At 49.3% G+C, this 23,870-nt stretch overlaps 2 protein-coding genes across 2 annotated transcripts in view; both read right to left on the bottom strand.

Moving 5' to 3' along the window:
- TBCD (tubulin folding cofactor D) overlaps positions 1–11,175 on the bottom strand; it is a 142,555-nt gene extending 131,380 nt beyond the window's left edge. The window contains exons 1-5 of the mRNA XM_043464260.1: positions 10,815–11,175; positions 9,536–9,586; positions 2,731–2,828; positions 1,617–1,718; positions 227–373 (exon numbers count right to left, since the gene is read on the bottom strand). Of these exons, the coding sequence (XP_043320195.1) occupies positions 227–373; positions 1,617–1,718; positions 2,731–2,828; positions 9,536–9,586; positions 10,815–11,034 (618 nt within the window). The 5' untranslated portion in view covers positions 11,035–11,175. The remainder of the gene's footprint in view (positions 1–226; positions 374–1,616; positions 1,719–2,730; positions 2,829–9,535; positions 9,587–10,814) is intronic.
- Positions 11,176–12,068: 893 nt separating this feature from the next.
- On the bottom strand, positions 12,069–21,595 carry FN3K (fructosamine 3 kinase). Its single transcript, XM_043464394.1, has 6 exons — positions 21,149–21,595; positions 18,847–18,998; positions 17,742–17,833; positions 17,169–17,251; positions 13,368–13,490; positions 12,069–12,507 (listed from the first exon to the last, which is right to left on the bottom strand). Exons 1-6 carry the CDS (start codon positions 21,287–21,289, stop codon positions 12,169–12,171), a joined length of 930 nt encoding a protein of 309 aa, XP_043320329.1. The 5' UTR covers positions 21,290–21,595; the 3' UTR covers positions 12,069–12,168.
- Between the last annotated feature and the right edge of the window lie 2,275 nt (positions 21,596–23,870).

The raw sequence follows: 23,870 nt of genomic DNA, 5'->3' as shown, positions 1-23,870 counted from the left end.
GTATTATCTACAGAGAAATGAGATTTGCTGAAATAATTCATCCTGATCCCTATGAGAATTATCAGTTTCATGTTAAGTCATGAAATGGAATTCCACCTCACTGAAAAAGAGTGACAACAGCTTTAGAAATATCCAAGCGTCACAAGTGTACCTAGTTAAGTCCCAGTGGCAGGATGGCACGAGAAAGACACTAGTCAGCGGCTCATTACCACAGGGCCACACTCACCTCTGCTACCTGGAGGATACGGTCCATGGTGGACGCTCGCTCTTGCCCGGGCTGAGAGAGGAGGTTTCCGTCGAGGCGGGAAAAATCGAACGGGATCAGGCAGGTCACAGAGAGCCAGAGAAGCAGCATGTAGCGGGTCTCCCAGGTCTATGGGGCCGAGACAAAGCGACAGGATTCCTGTGTGGAGGGCATCCACATGGTCCCACCGCCCCTCCTGCTCAGCGCCCACCCAGGACTCCACACACACAACGCTCTACCACACGACCTCTGGCATGCAGCCTGGCTGCTACCTTGGTAGGCAAGAAAAACAGCACAATGAACAAACAAAAATCATTAACATGTCAGTGTAACGGCTTCTTATCCCTGGCACCCTTCAGCATGCAATCAGCATTTCAAGAAAAATGGAAAACAGAGTAAAAGATAAAAAAACAGAAGACTTTAAGAGTAAAGAAAAAAATTCTCAACTTCTTGTCCCAGAGAAGTCAACAAAACAAGATTCCGCTTTGGCTCCAGACTCCCTATCAGAGGCAAGAGAAACAGAGGCGAGCAGGCCACATACACAGCAAGAGGATTTCCTGAGTCTGAAGTTACAACGCATGTGCCCTTCTGAGTGAGTCCTGCGCCCAAGAACTCTGCTGCGCACACAGCTGCAAGGCTGGCCATCGGCAGCCACCTGGGAGCCTGAACGGTGGGAACGCTCCCACTGCGTCCTAACTGATGAGGGCCACTGTGCTCAGACCGTTGGCACACACCATGTGGCTCATGCCAAACACCTGCTCGCCTTCTGTGGTTTAGTATGTGCCTGGCAGAGTACCCACATGACCAGCCTCATAGAAATCGTGGGTGCTGGCCCTGTGACCTTCCTGTTGGATACCTCATGTGTTCTCACAGCTTGGTGCTGTGGGAAATCACAAGTGCCTTGGGTGACCCAATGGAGAGAAGACTCTGGAAGCTCATGCCTGGTTTCCTCTGGACTTGACCCCATATGCCTTCTCCCTCTGCTGATTTTGTTGGAGTGAGTCATAGCCATGAGGATAACTAGATGCCAATTCTTGTAGTGGTCCTAGGGAATCACTAAACTTGGGGTGGTCTTGGGGACCCCCAACATAGTTCTATTTTAAGTTAAAAAAATTGTGGATAATAACATAGTTATCATCACACCATATTCAGGTACAATTTTCTTTATAAAGGGCATTTTGAAAAGAAAATAATTTAAAGCAACATACATAAAAAGAGAAAATCAAAGGAACAAATGAAAAAAGAGGGAATGACACAAAATAACACAAGATAAAATTGAAGGCAACAGGAAAGGAACCTACCAGTATAGAAGCAGGCAAACCAAGGAATCAGCTGGGGGGGGGGGGGGGGGGGGGGGGGAAGGGACACTTACTTCATGGTCTTTAGGATTCTGATTTGTAAACATGTCTAAAACAGGGTGCACATCAGCCACTTCATGTGGAAATAAACGAAGAAATGTTTTATATCCTCGAACCTGTCAAATAAAAAGATACTGAATTATATAATTAGCAAATACAGAAAGTAGCAAGATTACTTCTCTATTATCAAAAACCACCACCTATGCCACCCAATGACCAAAGAAAATTACATATTACAGTGATACAACTCAGTCAGACTAAACAATAAGAAAGCCACCTTTACTTCTTAAATCATTTAAATCACTTCAGAAAAAAAAATAAAAATAAAAAATAAATAAATCATTTCAGAAACATGTTCTGTCCCAATTTGACCAACCAATCTTGGCTCATCAGACATACAGGTATGTTACATACTAACAAGTTTTGCTTCTACCTTGATTATGAGGAATAAGTCCTCGAGAACCCAAAAGGTCCCAAATTCATTAAGGCTTCTGTGAAACTCGGCACTACACCTTCAGGAGACCCTGCATTCAACCAACCGAGGGCAAGGAGTATGCACGCAGGCCTCTCTCTACCACACGGCAGGCCCCACAGAGGCAAAACCCCAGCCGAGAGGGCCGAGTCTCTCCCATGATAGGTCTACAGGCCAGCACACACATCTCCTGGGAGCCTGCAAGAATGCAGAGTATCAGGCCTCATCCCAGACCCACTTAACTCGGAATCTGCATCCTACGAGATCCCCGGAAAGCCATCTGCACATTCACCGCTGAGAAGCATTTCTGCTTCCAACTTTGTTTGCTTTCTCCTCATAGGAAACTTTTCTCAGTTACTCACATATATATACATATATGTACGTGTACATACATCCTCTCCCTCCCTTTCTGGCTAGCTGATGCCTGATCCATTCAAGTGCAAGATGCTGACAACAATGCTGAAAAGTGCTGTTGCAGCCAAAGGATCCCCTGGGTCACTAACATCTGATCCCCAGCACATGGTAAAAAGAGAAACGATGAAACCCACAGCTTTTGTGTGAGAACCATCTTTCCTGATAACATTTTGGAAGGTACCTCTGGACCAAGTGTATCAAGAAAGTGTTTTGTCAGCTACAATGTGCTATCTAAATATTACCTTGGAGATGATGTAAAGAAATTTAAAAGCCAGATGTACAAGGTCTGCCGGAGATGTCTTGTCTTGCACAAATTCCAACAACAAGTTCAGCATCCATTCTAGGGAAAAACAAATGTAAAATATTTGCTATTAAATTAAATATTAACATGACGCTAAAATAAAATGCCCAAAGGAAAAAGAGCTACTTAGAAATATCAGAAAAGTTTAATATTAGTAAACCTCTATAATCCAAGTGTCAACAGAGCAAAAGAAAAAGTTTCACCTTCAGTTTCTAAAAGGGGAATAGAGTTAATATAACATTCATTCCTGCTTTTTAAATGCAGGGAAAATATTTTTTATTATTACTCTGTCTCAAATCAATATCCAATACCATGCTTTACAGAAGACACCTCTACAACTACTATGTTTAGAACAATTCGGTTCTAAACAACATAATAAGACAGAAGAAAAAGGATTAAAAGGATTTCCACTTCCAGTTATAAAGAATAATTGATATGGAACTACCTTACCACCACCACCAATTAGACAACCCAACAATTGTACTGGGTTGGCCAAAAAGTTCCTTTGGTTTTCAAGTAAAAATAAAAGACATATTTTTCACTGTCACCAAGGATTTTATTGAGTAACATATTCACCATTTTGTTCCACTACATTTTGCCATGTTTCAGGCAACTTCATAATTCCATCTTCCCAAAACTCTGTATCTTCTGGAGCAAAGAACTGCTCCAGGTGCCTTTTACAGCCTTCCAGGGAATTAAAATCTTTTCCATCAGGAGAATTTTGTAAAGACCTTTGAAATAAAGAGAAATCCAAAGGTGCAATGTTGAGGCTTCCCTGGAGGCTCAGCAGTAAAGAATCTGACTGCCAATGCAGGAGACACAGGTTTGATCTCTGATCCAGGAAGATCCCACAATCCACAAAGCAACTAAGCCTGTATGCCACAACTACTGAGCCTGTGATCTCAAGCCAAGATCCACAACTACTGAAGCCCATGCGCCCTAGAGCCCATGCTCCACAACAACAGAAGCCACTGCAATGAGAAGCCCACACACCACAACTAGAGAAAAGCCTGCACAGCAACAAAGACCCAGCACAAGTCAAAAATAATTTTTTTTTCAAGAAAAAGGTGCAGTGTCTCTTGAATATGGCGGCTGCATTAGAACATCCCAGCGAAGCTATAACAGTTTTTGCCAGATCATCAAAGAAACATGCAACCTTGCGTTATCCCGATGGAAGATTACGTTTTCTGTGGACTAATTCCAGATGCTTTTCATCCAATGCTGCTTTCAGTAGGTCTAACTGGGAGCAGTACTTGTTAGAATTAATTGTTTGGTTTTCCAGAAGAAGCTCGTTAAGGGAGGACTTCCTTCCAATTCCACCATAAACAAAGCATCACCTCCTTTGGATGAAGACTGGCCTTTGGTGTGGTTCACTCAAGTTCACTCACCCCATAATCTCTTTTGTTCCACATTACTGTACAGCATCCACTTCACTGCCTGTCACAATTTGTTTTTTAAAATAGAACAATTTCATTATGTTTCAGTAGAGTATCACATGCAGAAATATGGTCAAGAAAGTTTTTCCGCAACTTATGTGGAACCCAAACAAAGCAATTACATAACCAAGCTGGTGCAAATGATTTTTTTTCAACATTGTAGATTATTTAATGATATAAGAAAATAAATGCAAATGATTTTCAACACTTGATTTGGATATTTTGAGTATGTCAGCTATCTCCCACATGGTATAACGCTGATTGTTCTCAATGTCTCAGTTTGATTGCTCTCAACTTCAACCGGTCTACCTGACCAAGAGCACCGTCCAGTGAGAAATCTCCAGCATGAGACTTCACAAACCATTTCTGACAGATCAGTCACAGTCCCTTCTCCATACACTACCCAAACCTTTGTTTTTATTTCCACCATGTACCTTTCTTGAAATAATAAAGCATAACATGCCAAAAACGTTGCTTTTCTTCTTCCATCTTCATTATTAAAATGGCTACATAAAAACACCAATTTTGATAAAATTTTTTTAAAATGCATGCTGATATGACAGCTGTCACAATATAATCTAACAAAATTGTTTCAAATGAAGTTAAAGACAACTGAGCACTACTAGAGCCCACTTATGGAAAAAACCAAATGCACTTTTTGGCCAACTCAGTATTTTCAGGCAGTAGGATGACAACACCTTGTAACCAACCAACTGGACTCTACAGCTGCCCAGCCCGTCCACTAGAAAATAATTTTTAGAACCCACTGCAGAGAAGGGGGACTCAAGCACAGCAGAGGCTGCTTTAGCTGAAATTTGCAGGGCAACATGCTAGAAGAAGCTAAGCAGAAAAACGAGCTCTGGAAGTCTGAAAGGTCCCCTCAAACCTCTGGCTGAATCTTCACATGCACAGTGGTTAGAGTCCACGAGGCTAGGTAAGAAGTGCCAGGAAGCTCTAAGGCAGAGTGCCCATAGCCCAAACAGGGCTGACATTCAGACTCCATCAGGCCAGAGTGCAGAGTCCTTGCTGAACACCCAGAGAAACCAGCAGACATTCCAGAAAATTCTTTCCTTAGTAGTAAGACTAAATTAGAAAAAAACTAGAGAAAAAGCTATATCTGCCCTAACAAAACTTAAAAAGGATTGAAAGGATATACATGATATGCAATTAACTAAACTGTTGGCCAAACTTCACTCTTTAAAGACAAAAACCTTAAAACCAACCAACATAAAAATCACAATGTCAATCAGCCACTCAAAAGTTACTAGACATATCATAAAAAAGGACAAAATAATGCCATCTGCTGAAATATGGATGGACCTAGAGATTATCATACTGAGTGAAGTCAGAGAAACAGAAACATATGATATCCCTTATATGCAGAAGCTAAAAAGAAATGATACAAATGAAATTATTTACAAAACAGAAACAGACTCCCAGACTTAGAGAAGGAATTTACTGTTAACAGGGAGGGAAGGGTAGGGGGAAGGGATAGTTAGGGAGCTTGAGATATCCACATGTACACACTGCCATACTTAAGATGAACAACCAGGACTTTCCTGGTGGCCCAGTGGTTAAGAATCTGCCTTGCAATACAGGGGATGCAGGCTAAAACCTAAGGGTCTAAAACGAAGATGGATAACCAAAAAGAACCTACTGTAGGAACACAGGGAATGCTGTTCAGCGTTATGTGACAGCCTGGATGGGAGGGGAGTTTGGGGGAGAATTATACATTTTATATACATGGCTGCCTTGCTCTGCAGTGCACCTGGAACTATCACAAGTTGTTAACTGGCTATACCCCCAAAGTTTTAAAAATAGTGACCTTCTGTAGGTATTATGAAGTTATTGTGATGATTACGCTGAATCATTAAAAATCATTTAGAACAAGGTAAATACATTAAATGAGTATGAACGGACAGTTCACAAAGGGGAAAAGTATTGTGCAAATGTAATAATAAATGTTAAAAAAAATTCGTCCTCACTAGGAAACAAAATGCAAAATAAAAGCACATGATGCCTTTATCGCCTTTATAACTTGATGTTGGTAAAGATTTCAAATATTCAAATCTCATCTTGGCAATGACACATACTGTTGAAAATGTAAGGTGAATTTGAAGTTAAGTATCAAAAGCCCAAACTGACTGATCAAATCAGTTAATGCTAAAGGAAATCAACCCTGGATATTCATTAGAAGGACTGATGCTGAAGCTCCAATACTTTGGCCACTTGGTGCGAAGAGCTGACTCACCGGAAAAGACCCTGATGCTGGGAAAGACTGAGGGCAGGAGGAGCAGGGGGCAAAAGGGATGAGATGGCTGGATGGCATCACCGACTCGATGGACATGAGTCTGAGCAAACTCCAGGAGACAGTGAAGGACAGGGAAGCCTGGTGTGCCCCCATGCTTCAGTCCATGGGGGTCGCAAAGAGTTGGAGAGGACTGAACAACAACAACAAATCAAAAACGCTTCCACTTCCTGAAACTCTAAATTGTGCAGAGGTGAGTCAAGGATGTTTAGGCTACCTGGAAGAGTACAAAACTGGACAAAACAGGAGTCCACACACATCTGCTTCCCCTTTCTCCTAAGAGCGAGTAAAATAAAAGCACAGTTGCACAAAAGTCCTGACCAATGGCAAGAATGGAGACAGAGCAGATGTAAAGACTTCTGGGAAAAAGCCAGCTCCAAATTAAACAGGCAGAGAAGCCCACTTTATAGATGCCCACATGCAGAACCAAGGAGAGCCCAAACTCAGGAGGCACGGTGCAGCCCAAGGTGGGGAAGGGTCTACAATAACTGCAGCCCCAGACTCTCTCCACTGGGACCAAGTTCCAAGCCAACCCTTAGGTAAACGAAGGGCTCTCCAGAGGAGACAGGAGTGCCCTAGATAAAGGCCTTCATTCTGGCATCTGGAACATCCTCAATGTGATAGAGAATTCTCTACCAACTCAAAGTCAGATGACAGATTTTAAGAGAAAATCTGTCCACCAACTCATCATACTGCCCCACAAGGAGCTGCCTATCAGAATCCCATTTAGGAAAAGCCCAGACAAAAATGCTCCAACTTACAACAGAAGCAGAGGAGCCCTTGTCTGCATCCATTTGGTCTGAAACACGGGCAAAACCAGCAAGACAAAAAGATCAAATTACAAGGAAAAGCTGACCCTAGAGGAAAAGGGAGAACCTAGGGACCAGTTAGAGAGCAGCCAGGGCTTGGCTCAGAGACTCAGACAGCACAGCCCTCACCATGAACAAAGGATGGTGAAAGCCGATGACTCCAGTGGTCCCCTGAGCAACGCCCCCTCCAAACTCCAGTAAATCAACAAAGAGAAACAAATTCACAAGGAAAAGGAGAAGAGGAGAAGAAACAGTAGCCAGGAGACTTCAGAGAGCACGCTGTAACTGAGCCACCCAGGGCAAGAAAGTACAACAGCAGCTCCTGTGCCACAGCTTGAGGCCAGCGGCCTGAGGTGCCAGGGACGGCCCAGGAGAGAACGGAGGTGGGGCTGAAAACAGGAGGAGTGGTCCAAGGTCTCCAGACCACAGCCCTGTGCCAATCCAGGCAGAAGACTAAAGGCTTGCTGAAGAGTGGAAAATACAATCGCCACTGGCCACATCTGGGGTTTTTTATTAAACTTAAATTTTAAAATTCAAAGAAGAAAACAAAAAAATAAGATGAAATAAGACAAAATTCAGTTCCTCAGACATATGAGCCATATTTCAAGTGCTCAATAGCCACATGTACCTAGTGGCGACCTTACCAGACAGACAGCACAGATCTAGAACATTCCATCATCACACAAAGCTCTCCTGGACAGAGGTATCCCAAAGACAGTAGGTTGAAGGGCTTAGAGTTGGAAGCCAGCCTCGGTGCCTGACTCAAAAGGGAATTCTGGGTTAGGAAGACCACTACAGGACCCTCCCCGTGGGGCCACGGGACACAGCAGCCGGGCATGTGCTCCCCAGGGAGGAAAACCTGACCAGTAAGACAACTGTGAAATACACCCAACCAAGGACAAGCACTCTTAGAAAGTAAAAATGACTGTCAAAATAATTTCAAGAACATCTTCTTTGTGAAAAAACAAAGATCTGAAAGTAGAACTATAAAGGAAAAGGCTTAGGGACCCACAGGATCACTCCTGGAAATTCAATACCCAGTTCACAGGCACACCAGGAGGAGGCAGAGCAGAGATGCGATCAAAAACACACCAGAAGCAAAGTCCCCTGTACCAAAAGATGCAAGTCTTTAGCGTAAAATTGTCCAGCTAATGCCTAACACAAGAAGAGAATGGAACTGTAGACACAGAGGGGGAAGGGGAGGGTGGGGCAAATTTACACAGGAGCACTGACATATATATACTATCACGCGTAAAACAGACAGCTAGTGGCATGCTGCTGTGTAATACAGGGACTCCAGCCTGGCGCTCTGTGATGACCTAGAGAGGTGGGATGGGGGGAGGCAAGCTGAGACGGAGGCTCAAGAGGAAAGGGATATATGCATATACTTATGGCTAATTCATGTTGGTGTACAGCAGAAACTAACACAACTTTACAAAGCAATTATCCTCCAATTTTAAAAAAATTTTAATAAAAACACTTAAGAAAACAAAAAAAAAGGCCAAGAGTGAGTCATATCCTACTAAAATATCAAGCTCTAAAAACTTTCCAAGGCAAAAAAGGCTCCTGAGAAAGAAACTCAGACAAGGACTTGGCATAACTGGATGAGAGACTATGGACCCATGCCCTCCATCCCCACCCAGCCAAACAGGCATGAAATGTATGTATTCTGCCCAAGATAGCGGAGAGTTCAGAATGCTTACCTTCCACAAAATCTGCTGGTTACTTAAAAAAGAAAAATCAACACACAGAGCACCAGCCCACTTTTTCAAAGGCACCTGTGTGCACACTGAGGCTAACTGTTGGTGCCTCTCTGGTGATCTGAGATCTCCACAGCCCCGCAGGCAGGCAGCACTGATGACCGCACATCACAGGTGAGGAGACTCAGGCATAGAGCAGCTCAGCCGCAGAGCTGGGATATAAATCCAGGCGGTCCAGCCCCAGGGCTGGTGACCCTAACCACCACCCCATGTTTCCCTCAATGTAAGTTACTATCACTACCTTCCTCCTTCCCAAATTCACTTCCAGGAGGAGGTGTTACTACTGCTGGCCGCACTAACAAGAACAACCTGGGCAGTTTATCCTGATAGTCTCAGCTGGTGCGCAACCACGTGCGTGCCCACGCACACACACCTGTTCCAAGGCCTCTGTAATGTATCTGTCAATGATCAAAGCCTCAGCTTCTGTTCTTACCTAGGTGTGGGTCCAACAGGTGAGGCTGCTCCTGATATTTGTCCATTATTACTAAAAAGAAAAACGTGAGACTTAACATGAGCCCTGGAAACCCTCAAGTTTTCCCATACGGGCTTTCCCAAGCAGCTCCCAAGAGCACAGACCAGCTGGAGTGAGCCCCCCACCTCCAACCGCCTCCTCAGGGCCACACCACCCCGGCCTCTGCTGTGTGCTCAACGCACCTTCCTCTCAGGTCCTCACTCCTTCCTTCCCTCACTGCGTGCTGAGAGCCAAGCTGAGTTCTCCCCTCCATTAGGACACACACCTTCCATTCTCCCTGTCACACAGATCAAGCCACGTGCCCTCCGAGACCCCTCATACTGTGGCCTTCTTAATCCCAGGCAGCCTGGTTTCTACTCCCTCCTCCCAGCAGCTAGCACCGTTCCTATCAGATCCCACGCCCACCTGACCTATGGCAGTTCTCATGAGCCTCACACACCTCCACATCTGACCACTCCCCGTGAATGGGAAAGGCGGCTTTCACTGCTCCCTGGATTTTCACCTCACCCTCAGGACAGTTCTGTGCCCAAAGTATTTTCAGTGCTAACCCAAGCAGACAGCCAGAGAAACGGGCACAATCAAGCAACCAGCCCAAGTAGCAGAGCGGGATTCGAACCCAGGGAGGAGTTGCTCAAGGGAATGCTCCTACTCAGCCGGCCACACTGCCCTTCCTGAAGTTAAAAATTGTTATCACGAATCCACCAAGGCAAAATCATGTGGAAATTCCTATAGCTAGAAAGGTCCCCAAGGATGGTTTTACTGAATCACAAAACCCTACACAGTTATCTAACCACGGGATCTTAAGGAATCGTTTGTAAGTTATCCATTATAGACAACGGCAAGGGTCTGTCTAAACCTGGAGAACCTAGTCTGACTAAGCATCTTGCGCTGCCCGTAGCCCCGCTACTGAGCTGGGCTGCACGCACGGTCTTGGCAGAGCCACGGGCGCTGAGGGGAAGGCTCTGGGTGGGGGCCCCCGCCCGTTTCTGCTTGTTGGGCCTCTCCTGCTCCCACTGCCCCGTTCACACAGCTGTCTCGGAGGAACTGCGCTTTGCGGTGGTCCCAGGACAGGATGGGGACAAGGTCTGGGAAATTGCCCATCCAGGGGAGCTCCACCATCCCTACTCGTGACGGTGGAGGCCCACTGCCCTCCACCACTTAGGCACGCCCGTGTCTGGGGCCGCAAGAAAGGAGACTTGCACACCCTGCACGCTGTTCCCCTCCTCCGACCCGTGCGCACCCCGAAATCGCTCCAGGGCGCCCTCCCGGGCCGAGCGGTCACCGAGCACCGCCGGCAGACGGCCGAGCAGCTCCCGCGTCTCCGCGCTCTCGCCAAACGACTCGAGGGCGGCGCCGCAGGCCAGAGCCGCGTCCTCCGCCGCATCCTCCACCGGGTCCTCCACCGGGTCCTCCGCAGGGTCCTCAGAGGCGCCCGCGACCGGCTCCTCGCTCAGGGCCATCTTCGGCAGCCGGACTACGCCCGCGCGCGGGGTGCAGGCCGTGGGACTCGGGGCGTGGGACACTGGGCACGCGGCGCTGGGCACGGGACGCTCAAGACGCCTGAGGCTGAGAAGGCGGCAATAACGCCAGCCCCACCCCCACGAACTCCGACCTTGCACGCCGGCCCCCGCTACGGAACGCGCCGGCCACCAAAAGAGTGCGCGCGGAGGCCGTGCCGAGCCCAGGTGGGGTAGGGCCCAGGGGACAGGGGCGGGGCGGGGGCGGAGCACAAGACTCCGGGCCAGCCGCGCCTCCTTCCCCGCGCACGCGCGCTGAGCTTCCCCGTGATCGCTGACAGGTGTCGGGAATCTTTCTACAATACAAAGCAGCCCACAGGTGCGCAAGCTGCAGTGGGAGATAGGCACTTAACAGAGAAGGGTTGGCTGGGCGCTCGTAACGCCCCGAAATAATTGGTGATGTGAGCGGTTCCGTCTTCACTTGGGTGGCCGCGGGGCCCGGTAGCCCCGCCCTTCCACGGTGACACCCCGCTCACCCTGGATACCCCACGCACCCACCAGGGCACACCCGCTACCCAAGGCTCCCGCCCCCCCCCCCCCCCCCCCCCCCCGCCCCTTATGGAGCAAAACTACCAACTGCAAAATGGAGCACGGAAGAGGGACAGTGGCTCCAGCACTTGAGGGGTAAGGGGGCTTTCTCCCACCCGTCCACCTAAGTAAGGGTGGACTTGGACACAGCCCCAGAGCCACTGCTCAAGAGTTGGGCCCATTTCATGGTCCCCAACTCTACCTAAGCCAGAAACAGGAGCCCTGAGTCCACGGCGGGAACTGTGACACCAACTTCTGCCTAAGCAAACCCCAGATCTGTGTGAATTTCTGTACAATTGTCATGAAAGTATCCAAACTCCATGTTCCCCCTAGATTGGACTAGGTGATGAGCCTGTCAGAGAACTTTCAGGTGATCTGGGCCCCCAGTAAACTAACCCAGCTGCATGGAGGACAGAGACGCAGGTGAAACTAAGACACACACAGTTCCATCCCTGAAACCCCCATGGGCTTTATTTGTCCCTGAAACCGCCTTGGTGCGGCCGCCCTGGTCCCTTGGCAAGCAGCTGGGCAGGGGACACAGACGGGCTTCTATTTGAGAAGCTTCCTCATGGTGCCCAGCGATGGGCTCCTGTACTGCCTGCCGAAGTGGTTCCAGTGGTTCAAGTAGTTAAAGAGCTGATAGAGCAGCAGCCTCCTGTCAAACCCTGGAGCCTTGGGGACCTTCTGGTGGTAGGCGGTGAAGAAGGGCCTGGGAAACCCCCCGAACATCAAGGCAATTGCCAGTTCAAACTCAGAATGGCCGTAGAAGGAGGCTGGGTCATAAATAATGGGCCCGCTGTCATCCTCTGCCACATTGCCCGACCAGAGATCCCCGTGAAGAAGGGCAGGGACAATCTCCAGGCCACAAAACAAATCTGGAATCTTCACCTAAGAAAATAATTATGGTACATAGAATTATCACAGGCCTGGGAGCCACAGTCTCCTCATCCAATACTTGGAAATAAGGTAAAGAGGACCTTGTGTTTACTCAGAGTCCAACCACCACTGCCTACTAAGCCCAGAGATAAAGATCCTCTGACTCCAGGGGAATGTAATTTTGTTTTGGTATTTACTGCTAATTTAGGTCTAAAAGCTCTACAACATTAGTGATTGTCATACAGTAGAGAACCTCGGAGGTTATGGTTTTACCGTTGTGTAGAATATGAACCTGAGTGAAGTTTTTTGTATGTAACTTAGCAAACTTTCTCTGCTATTCTTTCATTTCATAGGGCATATATATCTGCACCTCTTTTGAAGCCTGATTATTTCAGTAAGAAGTTCAATAAAATTTCTTTTATGCGTGCTCGTGAGGGACTGATATGCAAGTTCTGTTTTTAACATCTTGAGAGTTCTGTTTTGAAGGCAGTCATTCTGGGGCACCTGCTGTTCACACCTGCTCTAAAAGGTAAGACATTTGTACCTTGGTGGAAAGAACAGCATAAGAGTGGACAAGAAAATAGTAGTAAATGCCACCATTCACAAGTCAAACACCTACATTTCTCCTGAGCAAAGTTTGAGGTTAAGTATCTGGTGATCCAGGAAGTGAGAGATGCTCTCAGGGGCCACCCCCTTCTCAGTTTCCCCATTGAACCAAAAGTCAGGGCACTTATGTGTCCATGATTTGACCAGCCCTGCTCCAGGCTCAGTGGTCCCCTCTCTGGCTCTGCTCTAGCAGAGGGCCCCACACAAATGTTGGTAAGGCGCGTAAGAGGACAATCCTTCTCCCAGAGGATAGCTGCTGTGCCCACCTGTAGCTGTGACCAGAGTTCTCGTGCCTCTCGGTCAGCATAATCCTTCTCAATGAGGTCCAGCTGTGATTGGAGCCGGTGCCGGGTGAAGAAGGTTGGCCAGTCATCCTGCCACTCGTTCACCTGAGCGACAAGGGAAAGGAAGGGGCTGGTGCTGCAGCTGATGGTCACAGGACAGAGTTATGCATGGAAACTGCCTAAACCCTACAGCAAACACTAAAAGAACACAGCAAATGTTATCATTGGCCAACAAGGGAGACAAGATGAAGGCATTAAAAAATACTTAGTTAATTCAGAAGAGCATAAAGGGGGAACAGATAAGACAAATTAAAAAGAAGAAATGACATGACAACAGATCCAAACCTAACCATATCAATAAGTACATTAAACATGAATGGTCTGTAGACCCCAGTTAAATGACAGATCAACGGGTTGAAAAAATAAAGCAAGACCCAATTATAAGCTGTGAATAAGACATGCACTTTATACATAAAAGCAGAAACAGGTTAAAAGGATAGAAAAGATGAATCATGCTAACATGAGTCAAAAGAAAGCTGGAGTGGCTATATTAATATCAAAGTAGATTTCAGAGCAAAGACACTGACTATAAAGTCATTTCCCAATGGAAAGAGAGTCAACTAATGAGGAAGACATAATAATCCTAAACATTTATGTCCCTAATATATAGCAAATAAGCACCTGAATAGATGCTCCACATCCTTAGTCATCAGAGAAAATAGAACTTCACTGAGATACCAGTTCACAATCACTAGGATGGCTACAGTTTTAGGAAAAGCAATATACCAAGTGCGTGAGGGCACAGAAGACCTGGAACTTTCTGCACTAGTGGTGTGACTGTAAAATGATATAACCACTTTGGAATATATTTTGCCAGTTTCTTCAAAAAGTAAAATATGGTGCTTCTCAGGTGGCTCAGTGGTAAAAAAAGAAAATCCGCCAGCCAGTGCAGGAGACATGGGTTTGATCCCCGATCCAGAAAGATCCCACATGCTGTGGAGCAACTAAGCCCATGTGCCAGCACACTGCAACTAGAGTAGCCTCTACAGCAATGAAGACCCAGCACAGCTCAAAATAAGAGACAAATGTTTCTAAAAAGTTAAAAATGAACCTACATATGACCCAGTCATTGGCTCCTAGGTATGAACCCAAAATAAATGGAAGCATTTGTTCACACAAATTCTTGTACACAAAAGTGCATAGCAGCTTTATTTGTAAAAGGAAAACTTGGAAACAACTCAGATACCCATCAACCAGTGAATGGATAAACAGACTGTGGTTTATTGTACAATGGAATGGACTTTTGGCATGTGTAACAACATGGATGAATACTGAAATGATTGTGCTGAGTAAAAGAATCCAGATGAAAAGGAGCGCACACCATATGATTTCATTTACGTTAAATTATGCAAAATGCAAACCCGTCTATGGTGACAGAAAACAGATCAGTGGCTGCCGGGGCAGGGAAGGGCAGGAGGAAGACATTACAAAAGGGCAGAAGGACACTTTTGGGGGGACACTTTTCGACACACTGACCTAACTGTGGTTAGTGGTTCACAGGTGTGTACACATGTCAAAACTTACCAATCTGTACACTTTAAATACGCGCAGTTTATTTCATGTCAACTATATACCTTAATAGAGTTGTTTTTTTTTAAGATGTAAAGCTTATTTTATACAAAGGGTTACTTAATGAAATTCCTTAAGGGAAGAACTTTCCAGACAACATGCACTCCCAGTCAGCATCCTGTGCTGAGGATTTTGGTCACTGAACCCCTGGGTTCATCCCCTTGGTGCACCTCAAGAGAAAATGGGAATTCCCCTCCCCAAACAGCCTAAGGCATATGGGATGGCATGCCCTCCTGCCCCATCTCCTGCCTAGGCCCATGGTGTCCCAGCCTTGGTCTTCCTCCTAGATGACCAGGTCATAAAAGACACAGACTGTGTTTGAAGCTGGAGACCGGCATGGCTAGCCCTCCACCTGGACAGAGGGGCCCCTCTGCTTACCAGCTGCACGACTAGACACCACCTGGCTTCTCTGCACACATCATTTTCCCCATCTATAAAATGAGTCAGTGAAAACCTGCTTCCTGAGGTTGCTATGGAAACTAGGGAGCTGAATCAGACATGGCAGCGAACAAACCATGTCAGTATTCTCACCAAGCCAGTGGTCCCAAGGGGGCTCAGCTCAGGGTACCATCATTCAGGGTTGCCACATCAATGGCTGAAGCCCCTTAGGGCCCACTCAGTAGTCCCAAGGAGCAGGAAGCTTCCTGAAACTTCAGGCTGGACTATCCAGGCTGTGTCCATCAGATGCTACGTCCAGGACTGTCTTGTCACAGCACAAGGAGGTGGACAAGGGGTCCTCCCAGGTCTCCCACCCCTTCCTAGCCAGGCTGCAGCTAAACTGCTGCTGCTGCTGCTAAGTCACTTCAGTCGTGTCCGACTCTGTGCGACCCCATAGACGGCAGCCCATTAGGCTCCTCTGTCCCTGGGATTCTCCAGGCAAGAATACTGGAGTGGGTTGCCATTTCCTTCTCCAGTGCATGAAAATAAAAAATGAAAGTGAAGTCGCTCAGTCGTTCCCGACTCTTAGCGACCCCATGGACTGCAGCCGGTATACCAGGCTCCTCCGTCCATGGGATTTTCCAGGCAAAAGTACTGGAGTGGGGTGCCATTGCCTTCTCTGCAGCTAAACTAAGTTGGTTCATTGATCCTAGACTCTTATGGGGGTGCTCAGTGGCTGCCTGTGTCCCTAACAGGCCAGTTCCATTCTCACCAGCTTCACAGATTGGGGTTCTGTGTACAAGTTCATTCCTCAGTTCTTGAAAAGTCAATATATGAGGTCAACCGAGCCTTTATAGACTTGCATTCTTAAACTCAACATCTGAAGCAGGACAACAAGCCACATTTGGCCACACTGGCCTGGGACCACTATTGTGCTGGTCACTAGCTCCAGATGGGTATGTAACCCCAGGGGAGCTGGCTTCAGCAGAGATTCATAGGGTCTTAATAAGCCTGGTAAACCACTGGGTACAGTTCTAGGTACCCCAGATCTGAGGGCTGCCCCTTGACTGAGATCCCTAAATCTGCCTCCAGCTTCATAAGGATTTTGCTCCTAGTGACTCTGCCTGGGAGAACAGCCCTCTGCCCACACTGGGGAGACACAAAAGGCTATCTACTGTGTGATTCTATTTATACAAAATGTCCAAATAGGCAAATCCTAGAGAAAGAGATTGAGGCAGTCAGGGAAATAGGGAGTGACTACTAACAGGTATATGGTTTCTCTGGGGTGATGAAAACATTTCAGAGTTAAGTAGTGGTGATGGTTGCATAATATTGTGAATATAATAAAAATCACTGAACTGTACAGTTTAAAATACTGACATTTATGTCATTGAATTACACCTCAATAGTATTAATAATTTTTAAAAGCCCCAGGAGAGGGGATGAGTGACCAGGGCTTAGTCCCTGACCTCAAATGCTGCCCCCCGGGCTTCCGTCCCTCACACTTAGCACATGCCCTCCTGTGACATGGCCTTTGCACCTGCTGTTTCCCCTGCTTAGAATGTTCTTCCACCTGCCCCACAGCTCCTTGCTTCCTCTAAGCTCAGTTCAGTGAACCTGACTATCAACTCTCCCAGCTCACACTCTGCTTTCAGGAATCAGGTAGTCAGACTTCCTTATGCCCAGGTGACTGGCACTCTGTTAGGCACAAGGGGTGGGATGAGCAGCCCTGGAGTGTCAGGAACTAAGTAGGTGCACCCTCTCCCAGGCACTCACCTGTGGGATGAAACCACAGCAGGTCACTGTGTGGAAGCCGAACTTGGTCACATACTGGGGCCCAGCACCCTCGGCCCTCTGGCCTGTTAACAGAAAGAGCTGCTTGTCATTCTCTTAAATGTCAGACCTCTGCAGAGCGTCAGGACCACACTGTTAGGATATGGGTGGCTGAGGAAGTACTCAAGAACATTGTGGGGGCACACTGCCTGCCACATCCTCCCAGGTCCCTGAGCCCCAAAACAACCCAGCCTTGGGACCCAAGCCTGCCCAGTTTCCAGGGATGTAATACCAGCCAAGGTCACCACGGGATGATGTGGGAACAATTGGTCCACACACAGACCAGCCAGAACATGCCTCTCCCTAGCACACTGGACAATAGGGCTGGGTATAAAGGGGTCATGAGCCAATTCTACTAGCTTATCATCAAAACTCTTTTTTAACAATCTCATTTTTCACACTGCAGTCTATGAGCAGGTGGCATGAAACCCAACCCATTACTAAAATGTCCCCCCACGCACCTACCCAGGGTAGACGCACCCAGGTCAAGGGTTCACAACAGCATTCTGAACGTACCCACTCTGTTCTCCTCCTCCCTCAGCTTCTCCCCGAGCTTCTGGTTATAAAGGTGCAAATCTGCCATCTGGTCTCCAAGTTTTGATGCCTGACTGAGAATAGAAGAAAATGAAGCCAATTAAAATAAGAAACAACAACCAGGGAACATGTTCCATTTTGAGAAATGTTTTAAATACCTTAAAAAACAACTCTCTGTTCTTTAAAAAGTGAAAAATGAACTGCAGGCAATGATCTTCTCCAAAACATCAAAATAGTGTAAAATCACCCAAGAAGGGTAGGTTTCTGGTAAAGCCCAAAGAGATATTAGCATTTAAGGGTCAAATACCAAAAAAGTAATGTCAAGGGAAAAAAAAAAAGCTCACAATTTTTTGTAAAAACAAATGTAAATCACAAAAAAGAAAACAACAATCACACATTCACACATCATAGCTGTGACTGCTCCCTGCCGCTGGGATGACATGTGCCTTTAGTCTTTTCATGAGTTTGCCTCTTACACCATTTTTTAAACAATAAACATACATAACTTTGGAGCTCCCCAGGCAGCACTACTGGTAAAGAACATGCCTGTCAGTGCAGGAGACATAAGAGACTCAGGTTCCATCCCTGGGTGCGGAAGATCCCCTGGAGGAGGGCATGGCAACCCACTCCAGTCTTCTTGCCTGGAGAATCCCATGGACAGAGGAGCTTGGCAGGCTCTATAGTCCATAGGGTCGCACAGAGTCAGACATGACTGAAGCGCCTTAGCATGGCATAACTTTCATAATTAGATTTTAGATAATTACTAGATCAGACCTCACTGCCCATACTGAACAGGCCCCGGTGTCCACTAAACACAGAGTAACAGATGGTTCAAACGTGCTCATTTGGTGCAGCTTTGTGAAGCCAAACTAGCCTCAGACTGGCACTGCGTGGAAAGCAAGGGCTCCTGTCTCCATCAGGGAGGCAGGTGTGGCTCTTGGCCCTGCCTCTGCTCCGGTACTGAGTGATGTAGGCAGCTCAGCAAGAGGCTGTTCCCTCCGCCTCTCTCTTGTCTCCCTCTCCCTGTCCTGTCCTCCTCTCTCCTTCTCTCTTTCTCTCTCACACACACACTCTCTCTGTCTCTCACCTGCTCAGGCCCCTCATCTTCAGATGCTCCATCACAAAGGCAGCCCCACCTCCAGGCAGGTCAATCACCTTGATGGGCCGAGGCACCCTCACCAGGCCAGTGCTCCGAAGAGCCTCCAGGCTCGCCATCTCCCCCTCAAACATCTGCCGGGCCTGCGTCCAGAACACGGCCGTGAGCTCCGAAGCCAGCAGCGGCTCTGCAGCCAGACTGAAGCCACCACAAGGAATCACAAGTGCCAAGACCTCCGGATGCTGAAAACTGACTGGAGAGCAAGGCATCCGCCCTGCAGAGAGCGGGATGCAGGTGGTCCCCTTCGGATAGGAAGGGGCTACAAAGACGAGGTTGTGCGGGGAGCTTGGGGTGGACAGGATGCTGATGTCTGCAGCAAGCACCTGCCCTGAGAGGTGAGGAAGCACAGGCCATGGTGGGGGGGGGGGCAGGTTCTGGGGGTGCTGGGGGAACCCTGGTAGGCTGGGAGCACCATGGAGATACCATGGGGGCTGTTGGGGTACTGGGAGTATCATGGGAATACTGTGAGGTGCTGGGAGGCCATGGGGTGTCGTGGTAGACCATGGGGGTGCTGGGGTGCCACAGGGTGCCACGGGGTAGGGCCTGGGTCCCCTTCCAGGTTACCTGCCCCCACGATGTCTGGGGCACTTACAGCAAATGAGGGGCAGCATGGGGCAGGATGGGAACGTGACTGGGGCACACACTTGGGGCACGGGAAGCCAGGGGCTGGGGGGGTCAGCTGGGCCTGGACTTGGGTCCAGGACCAGTCCCCAGAGGCAAGCACCCAGCAGGGCCTAGGGGCTTGGAAGGAGCCATCCACCCCACCCAGGAAGAAGACAGTCATGCCCCAGGGCAGCAGAACAGCCTCCACCGGGACCAGGGGTCTTCCTACTTCTAAAACATTTTGCACAAATATCCCAATTTTAAATTAGGTGAACTCTCACTTCAGGTACACTACACCTGGGTTAAAAATGTGTTTGTTATAAATATGATTTGTGACTATCTCTGGCTATAGAATTAACCCTTGTGAACAAGACCGAAACATCTATGTCCACATAAGAAAAGAATTCCATCTTTTAATTCAAGTACCTGAGGGGAGAACCTGCAAGACATCCTAACTGCCAACCCACACCTAGAATCATGGTGTGGGGTGTCCAGCGACCCTCAGTCACGCTCCAGGATGAGCTCCTAAACATACAGGGGCAGCCAACACCTGGGCTTCAGGTTGCCTACGTCCTGAGGGCTTCACCTGTCCCCTGTTCCCGTGTATTGATTGAGCACCTACTGTGTGCCAGCACTGAAGGTTTCAAGGGTAAATAGTGGGATCCCAGCCTGGAAGAGCTTTCAGGAGCCAGTGTGAACCTTGAACCCAATAACGCTTCCTGGTAGGTAGCACTGAGTTATTTGGACTCTGAAACCAGACCCTAACAGATCCCAGCGCCAATGGAGCACGGACAGCAGACCAACACCAACCTACTGTCCATCCTCGACATGGGTGGTGCTGCAGGGAGACTGGAGGGGTCCACCCACTGCTGCATCTCAAAGGGGTTTGGCTTTCAGGGCCTCCCTGGAGTCCCCCACCAGAGTCAAAGAAATGCCATCCTTGGCATCCTCAGCAATTTCTGTGGGTGCACACACAGAAAGTCAGCCATACTGACTTTCTCAACCTGTGAATATATCTATGGAAATATACATGGAAAGTATATGTAACAGCAATATTTTAGGCTGACAATGGAAATCAGGTCCAAACACAAGCAAGGCCTGTGAGTAGAAGAGCAGGGACCTGGCCCTCAAGGTCGGGCAAGGGTCCCTCCTGCCTTTTTCCATCTGCCGAGGAGGACCCAGCCGCTAAGGGAAATGCAGCCTAGAGCTGGGCCCCAGGGGAGCTGCAGAAGCAGCTCAGGACCCCAAGCCTCACCTCCTCCATGTTTGATGAGTAGGGAAATTAAAACAGACACCGAAAAAGCCTGGGCATCCAGGCAAAAGGGAGTAAATTAACCCCGCGGCAGATAGAACCCTGGAATCCTGCAGAAAACGCTTGAGCCCTCCTCCCCCGGCTGGTGACAGCCCAGCAAGTCCGCAAGCTGACCCCGCGGCTGAGACGCCAGGGTTGGAGCGGACCAGACCACAGCGCCCCCTTCCCCTGAGCCCCGGGCCCCCTCGCCCCGCTCCTCCCCTCTCCCACTTCCCCCAGCCCTCCCCTCCCCGCAGCCCCTTCTGCTTCTAGCTCCGGAGGCGGGCTCAGGCCGCTGGGGAAGAGTGCGGTGGGATGGGATGGGTGAGGGGCACGCACCAGCGTCCTGTGGTTGATCTTGACAAACACCGGGCCGGCATCTGTGTCATAGGCGCGCCCCTCGCTGATGCAGCCGGCCCCGGGGCTCCCGAAGGCGCGCAGGGTCGCGGTGCGCAGCTCCGCGCGCAGCAGCTGCTCCATGGAGGCGGGGGCAGGATAGGGGACGGAGGACACGGGGACACAGGGGGCCGGGGACCGCGCAGAAAGCGGGCCGAGCTCAAGCTCACCGCTGACGCTGCCGAGGCAGCCGTCCGCCGCCGGGGAGGCTCACGCTCTGCGCGGCCTACGGGCTCCCAGCGGCTCCCAGCACCCAGATGTCCTGCCTCCGGGTCCGCCTCCGGCGGGGGCGGGAGGGGGTGTGAGGGCGGGGTGCAACCAGGCTGGGCAAGCGTTCCTTGTCTCGCACCCGAGGGCCAAGCGGGGTGGTCCCAGCCCTGGGGGAGAAGGGCGGAGCTCTCTGGCAGGGGACAGACTTGGAGGCGGTGCCCTCCCGTGTGTCCACAGTTCCTGCGCCTGGACCCGCTGGGGATTTGCCCAGGCTCTGTAGGGCCTGACCTCCCCGCACTGAGGTTCTCTGAATCTTGCCAGGGCTTTGGCCCAGGCTCCTCCCACCCAGCCATACCCAGGACTGTCCAGGGGAGATTGCGGTCCCTGGGATGCAGGTCACAGGCCTAGCTCGGTCTCACAGCCTCTGTAGAAGGCTGGGGGTCTCCACCATGTCATGCCAGGCCCCAGGCATGCCTGGTGACACCAGTTGCTGGCACTGAACTTTCTCATCAGGGCACCTGGTGCCCATCAGAGATAGAGTGTGCCCTTGTGGTTCTGATACCCCACCAGAACCACAGGCAACTGACCCCACCCTGAGTGGGACTCCTGATTACAGAAACCAGCTGCCCGGGGAAGGGAGCTTCAAAACACACATGTGCCCTGTGCTCACAGGCATGCATAAATGCATACACATGCCCTGGCACACACAGGCCCAAGAGCAGGTGGGCAGGAGACTGTGTGGCATCTGCAGGAAGGGCCTGACCTCCCCCTTGGCAGTCTCCCTCCTCCCAGCTCTTCCTCTCATCCTGGTTAAGTCCAGTCTCTTATTGCATATTGAGAAGGAATCTGTGGCAGTAGAGCTGAGCTCTGGCACTTCTGCAGATGTCTTTATTCTTGATGAGCAGTCCTGCTGGGTATGGAATTCCGGGCTGTTCTTGCATCATCAAGATGGCTGTGCAACCTCACTTTCCAGCTCTTGTGCCGTTGAGAAGCTGGAAGCCATTTGGATTCTTATTTTCTGTGTGGAGATTGTTCTGTCTCTCTGGAGGTCCCTCGGTCCTCTGTCACCAGTACCTGACAACTCCTCAGGGAGGTGGCCGGGGTGACTCTCCTTTGGGCAGGGCAGGTAAGCCCGTTCAGGATGGAAACAGGTCCTACACCCCTACGAGGTTGCCTTCAGCTTTTTCTGCTCTCTTTATGATTTCCATTGTTTTCTCTGTTCTTTTGGAATTCCAAATCTTTGGTCTAAACCCAGTCCCAAAGTTGCTGGGGTCAATTGCCTGTAAGCTCTGCCCTCCAACCTCCTCCTGCCCCCTTTTGGGGGAGACACTGGACTTTACTGAGCCCCATTCTGGGCTGTGGCCACAGTTTGCCCAAGCAGGGTCTGAACATGCCGGGTGGGAGCCAGGCATGGCACACCATCTTACTGGTCCCCAACCGAGACACTGGGGCTACCCCCTAGGCCTCCCAGCTCCCATCTGAGCAGCCCTGGGTCTGAAAGCAGACTCCTCAGCATGAAGACAGGTGTTCAGGAGAGCACTCTGACACTGCAAACCAGCCCAGCCTCCTCCCACACCTTTGGTTTATGGTCGGAAACTCAACTGGGAGATGTGACTTAGGCACATCCAAGCAGCCCCTGACCCACTGTGGCCAGTCTCCTGGTTCTACTGGTTCCCCGAAAACCAGAATGATGGCTGCAAAGGTGCAGAAGGCACCTCTCAGCCCCAGGTGTACCCCAAACTTAGAGAGCTGTTGCAAGAGTTCTCAGGAAAGGTATCTGGGGGTGTGGATCAGGGTGGTGGGCCGGGCCAAGGTACTGGGGTCACTAGGCAGAGGAGCGCCTGTCCTGCTCATTCAGACCCTTACCATGAACACCAAGTCCAGTGGCACTGAGAAGGAAAACGGAGCCCACAACCAAATGTGTCCTGTCACTCCATGTGGGGGAAGGCTCAGAAGGGTGAGGGGGCGTCATGCTATTTAGAAAGGCAGCACCAAGGAGGCAGCTGACAGCACGGCCCAAGGGCCATTATAATAGTCCATTCTGAAGTCGGGCAGCTGGGACAGGGGTTGGGGTTCTGAGGCCTGGCTTGCAGCAGGGCCGGTGGACGCCGTCCAGGTATCAAGGCCAGACCACCATCCTGGCCTCCAACAGAAGTGTTCTGGGTTCATGCCTCTCACCCAGACTCTGGGAAAGGGAGAGGAATCCTAATGTCACTTCAGAATTCAGAGATGGCTGTGATGGGGTGGCTGTTCCATGCCCTCCACAGTTCCCTACCACTCTGATCCCCGATCACTGTTTAGTGTGTCCACATACTTCTGCCTAAGAGGAAACCCCAGCCAGGAGACAAGTTCTCACAAAAGGGACTCTTGGAAGCAATTTTACTAGAAGACCAGGAATTCCCTGGCAGCCCAGTGGTTAGGACTCCGTGCTTCCATTGCAGGGGGCAGGGTTCGA

Source organism: Cervus canadensis, chromosome 1 (assembly GCF_019320065.1).
Source record: "Cervus canadensis isolate Bull #8, Minnesota chromosome 1, ASM1932006v1, whole genome shotgun sequence".
Classification (NCBI taxonomy): domain Eukaryota; kingdom Metazoa; phylum Chordata; class Mammalia; order Artiodactyla; family Cervidae; genus Cervus; species Cervus canadensis.
This window is presented reverse-complemented; position numbering and strand designations above follow the sequence as displayed.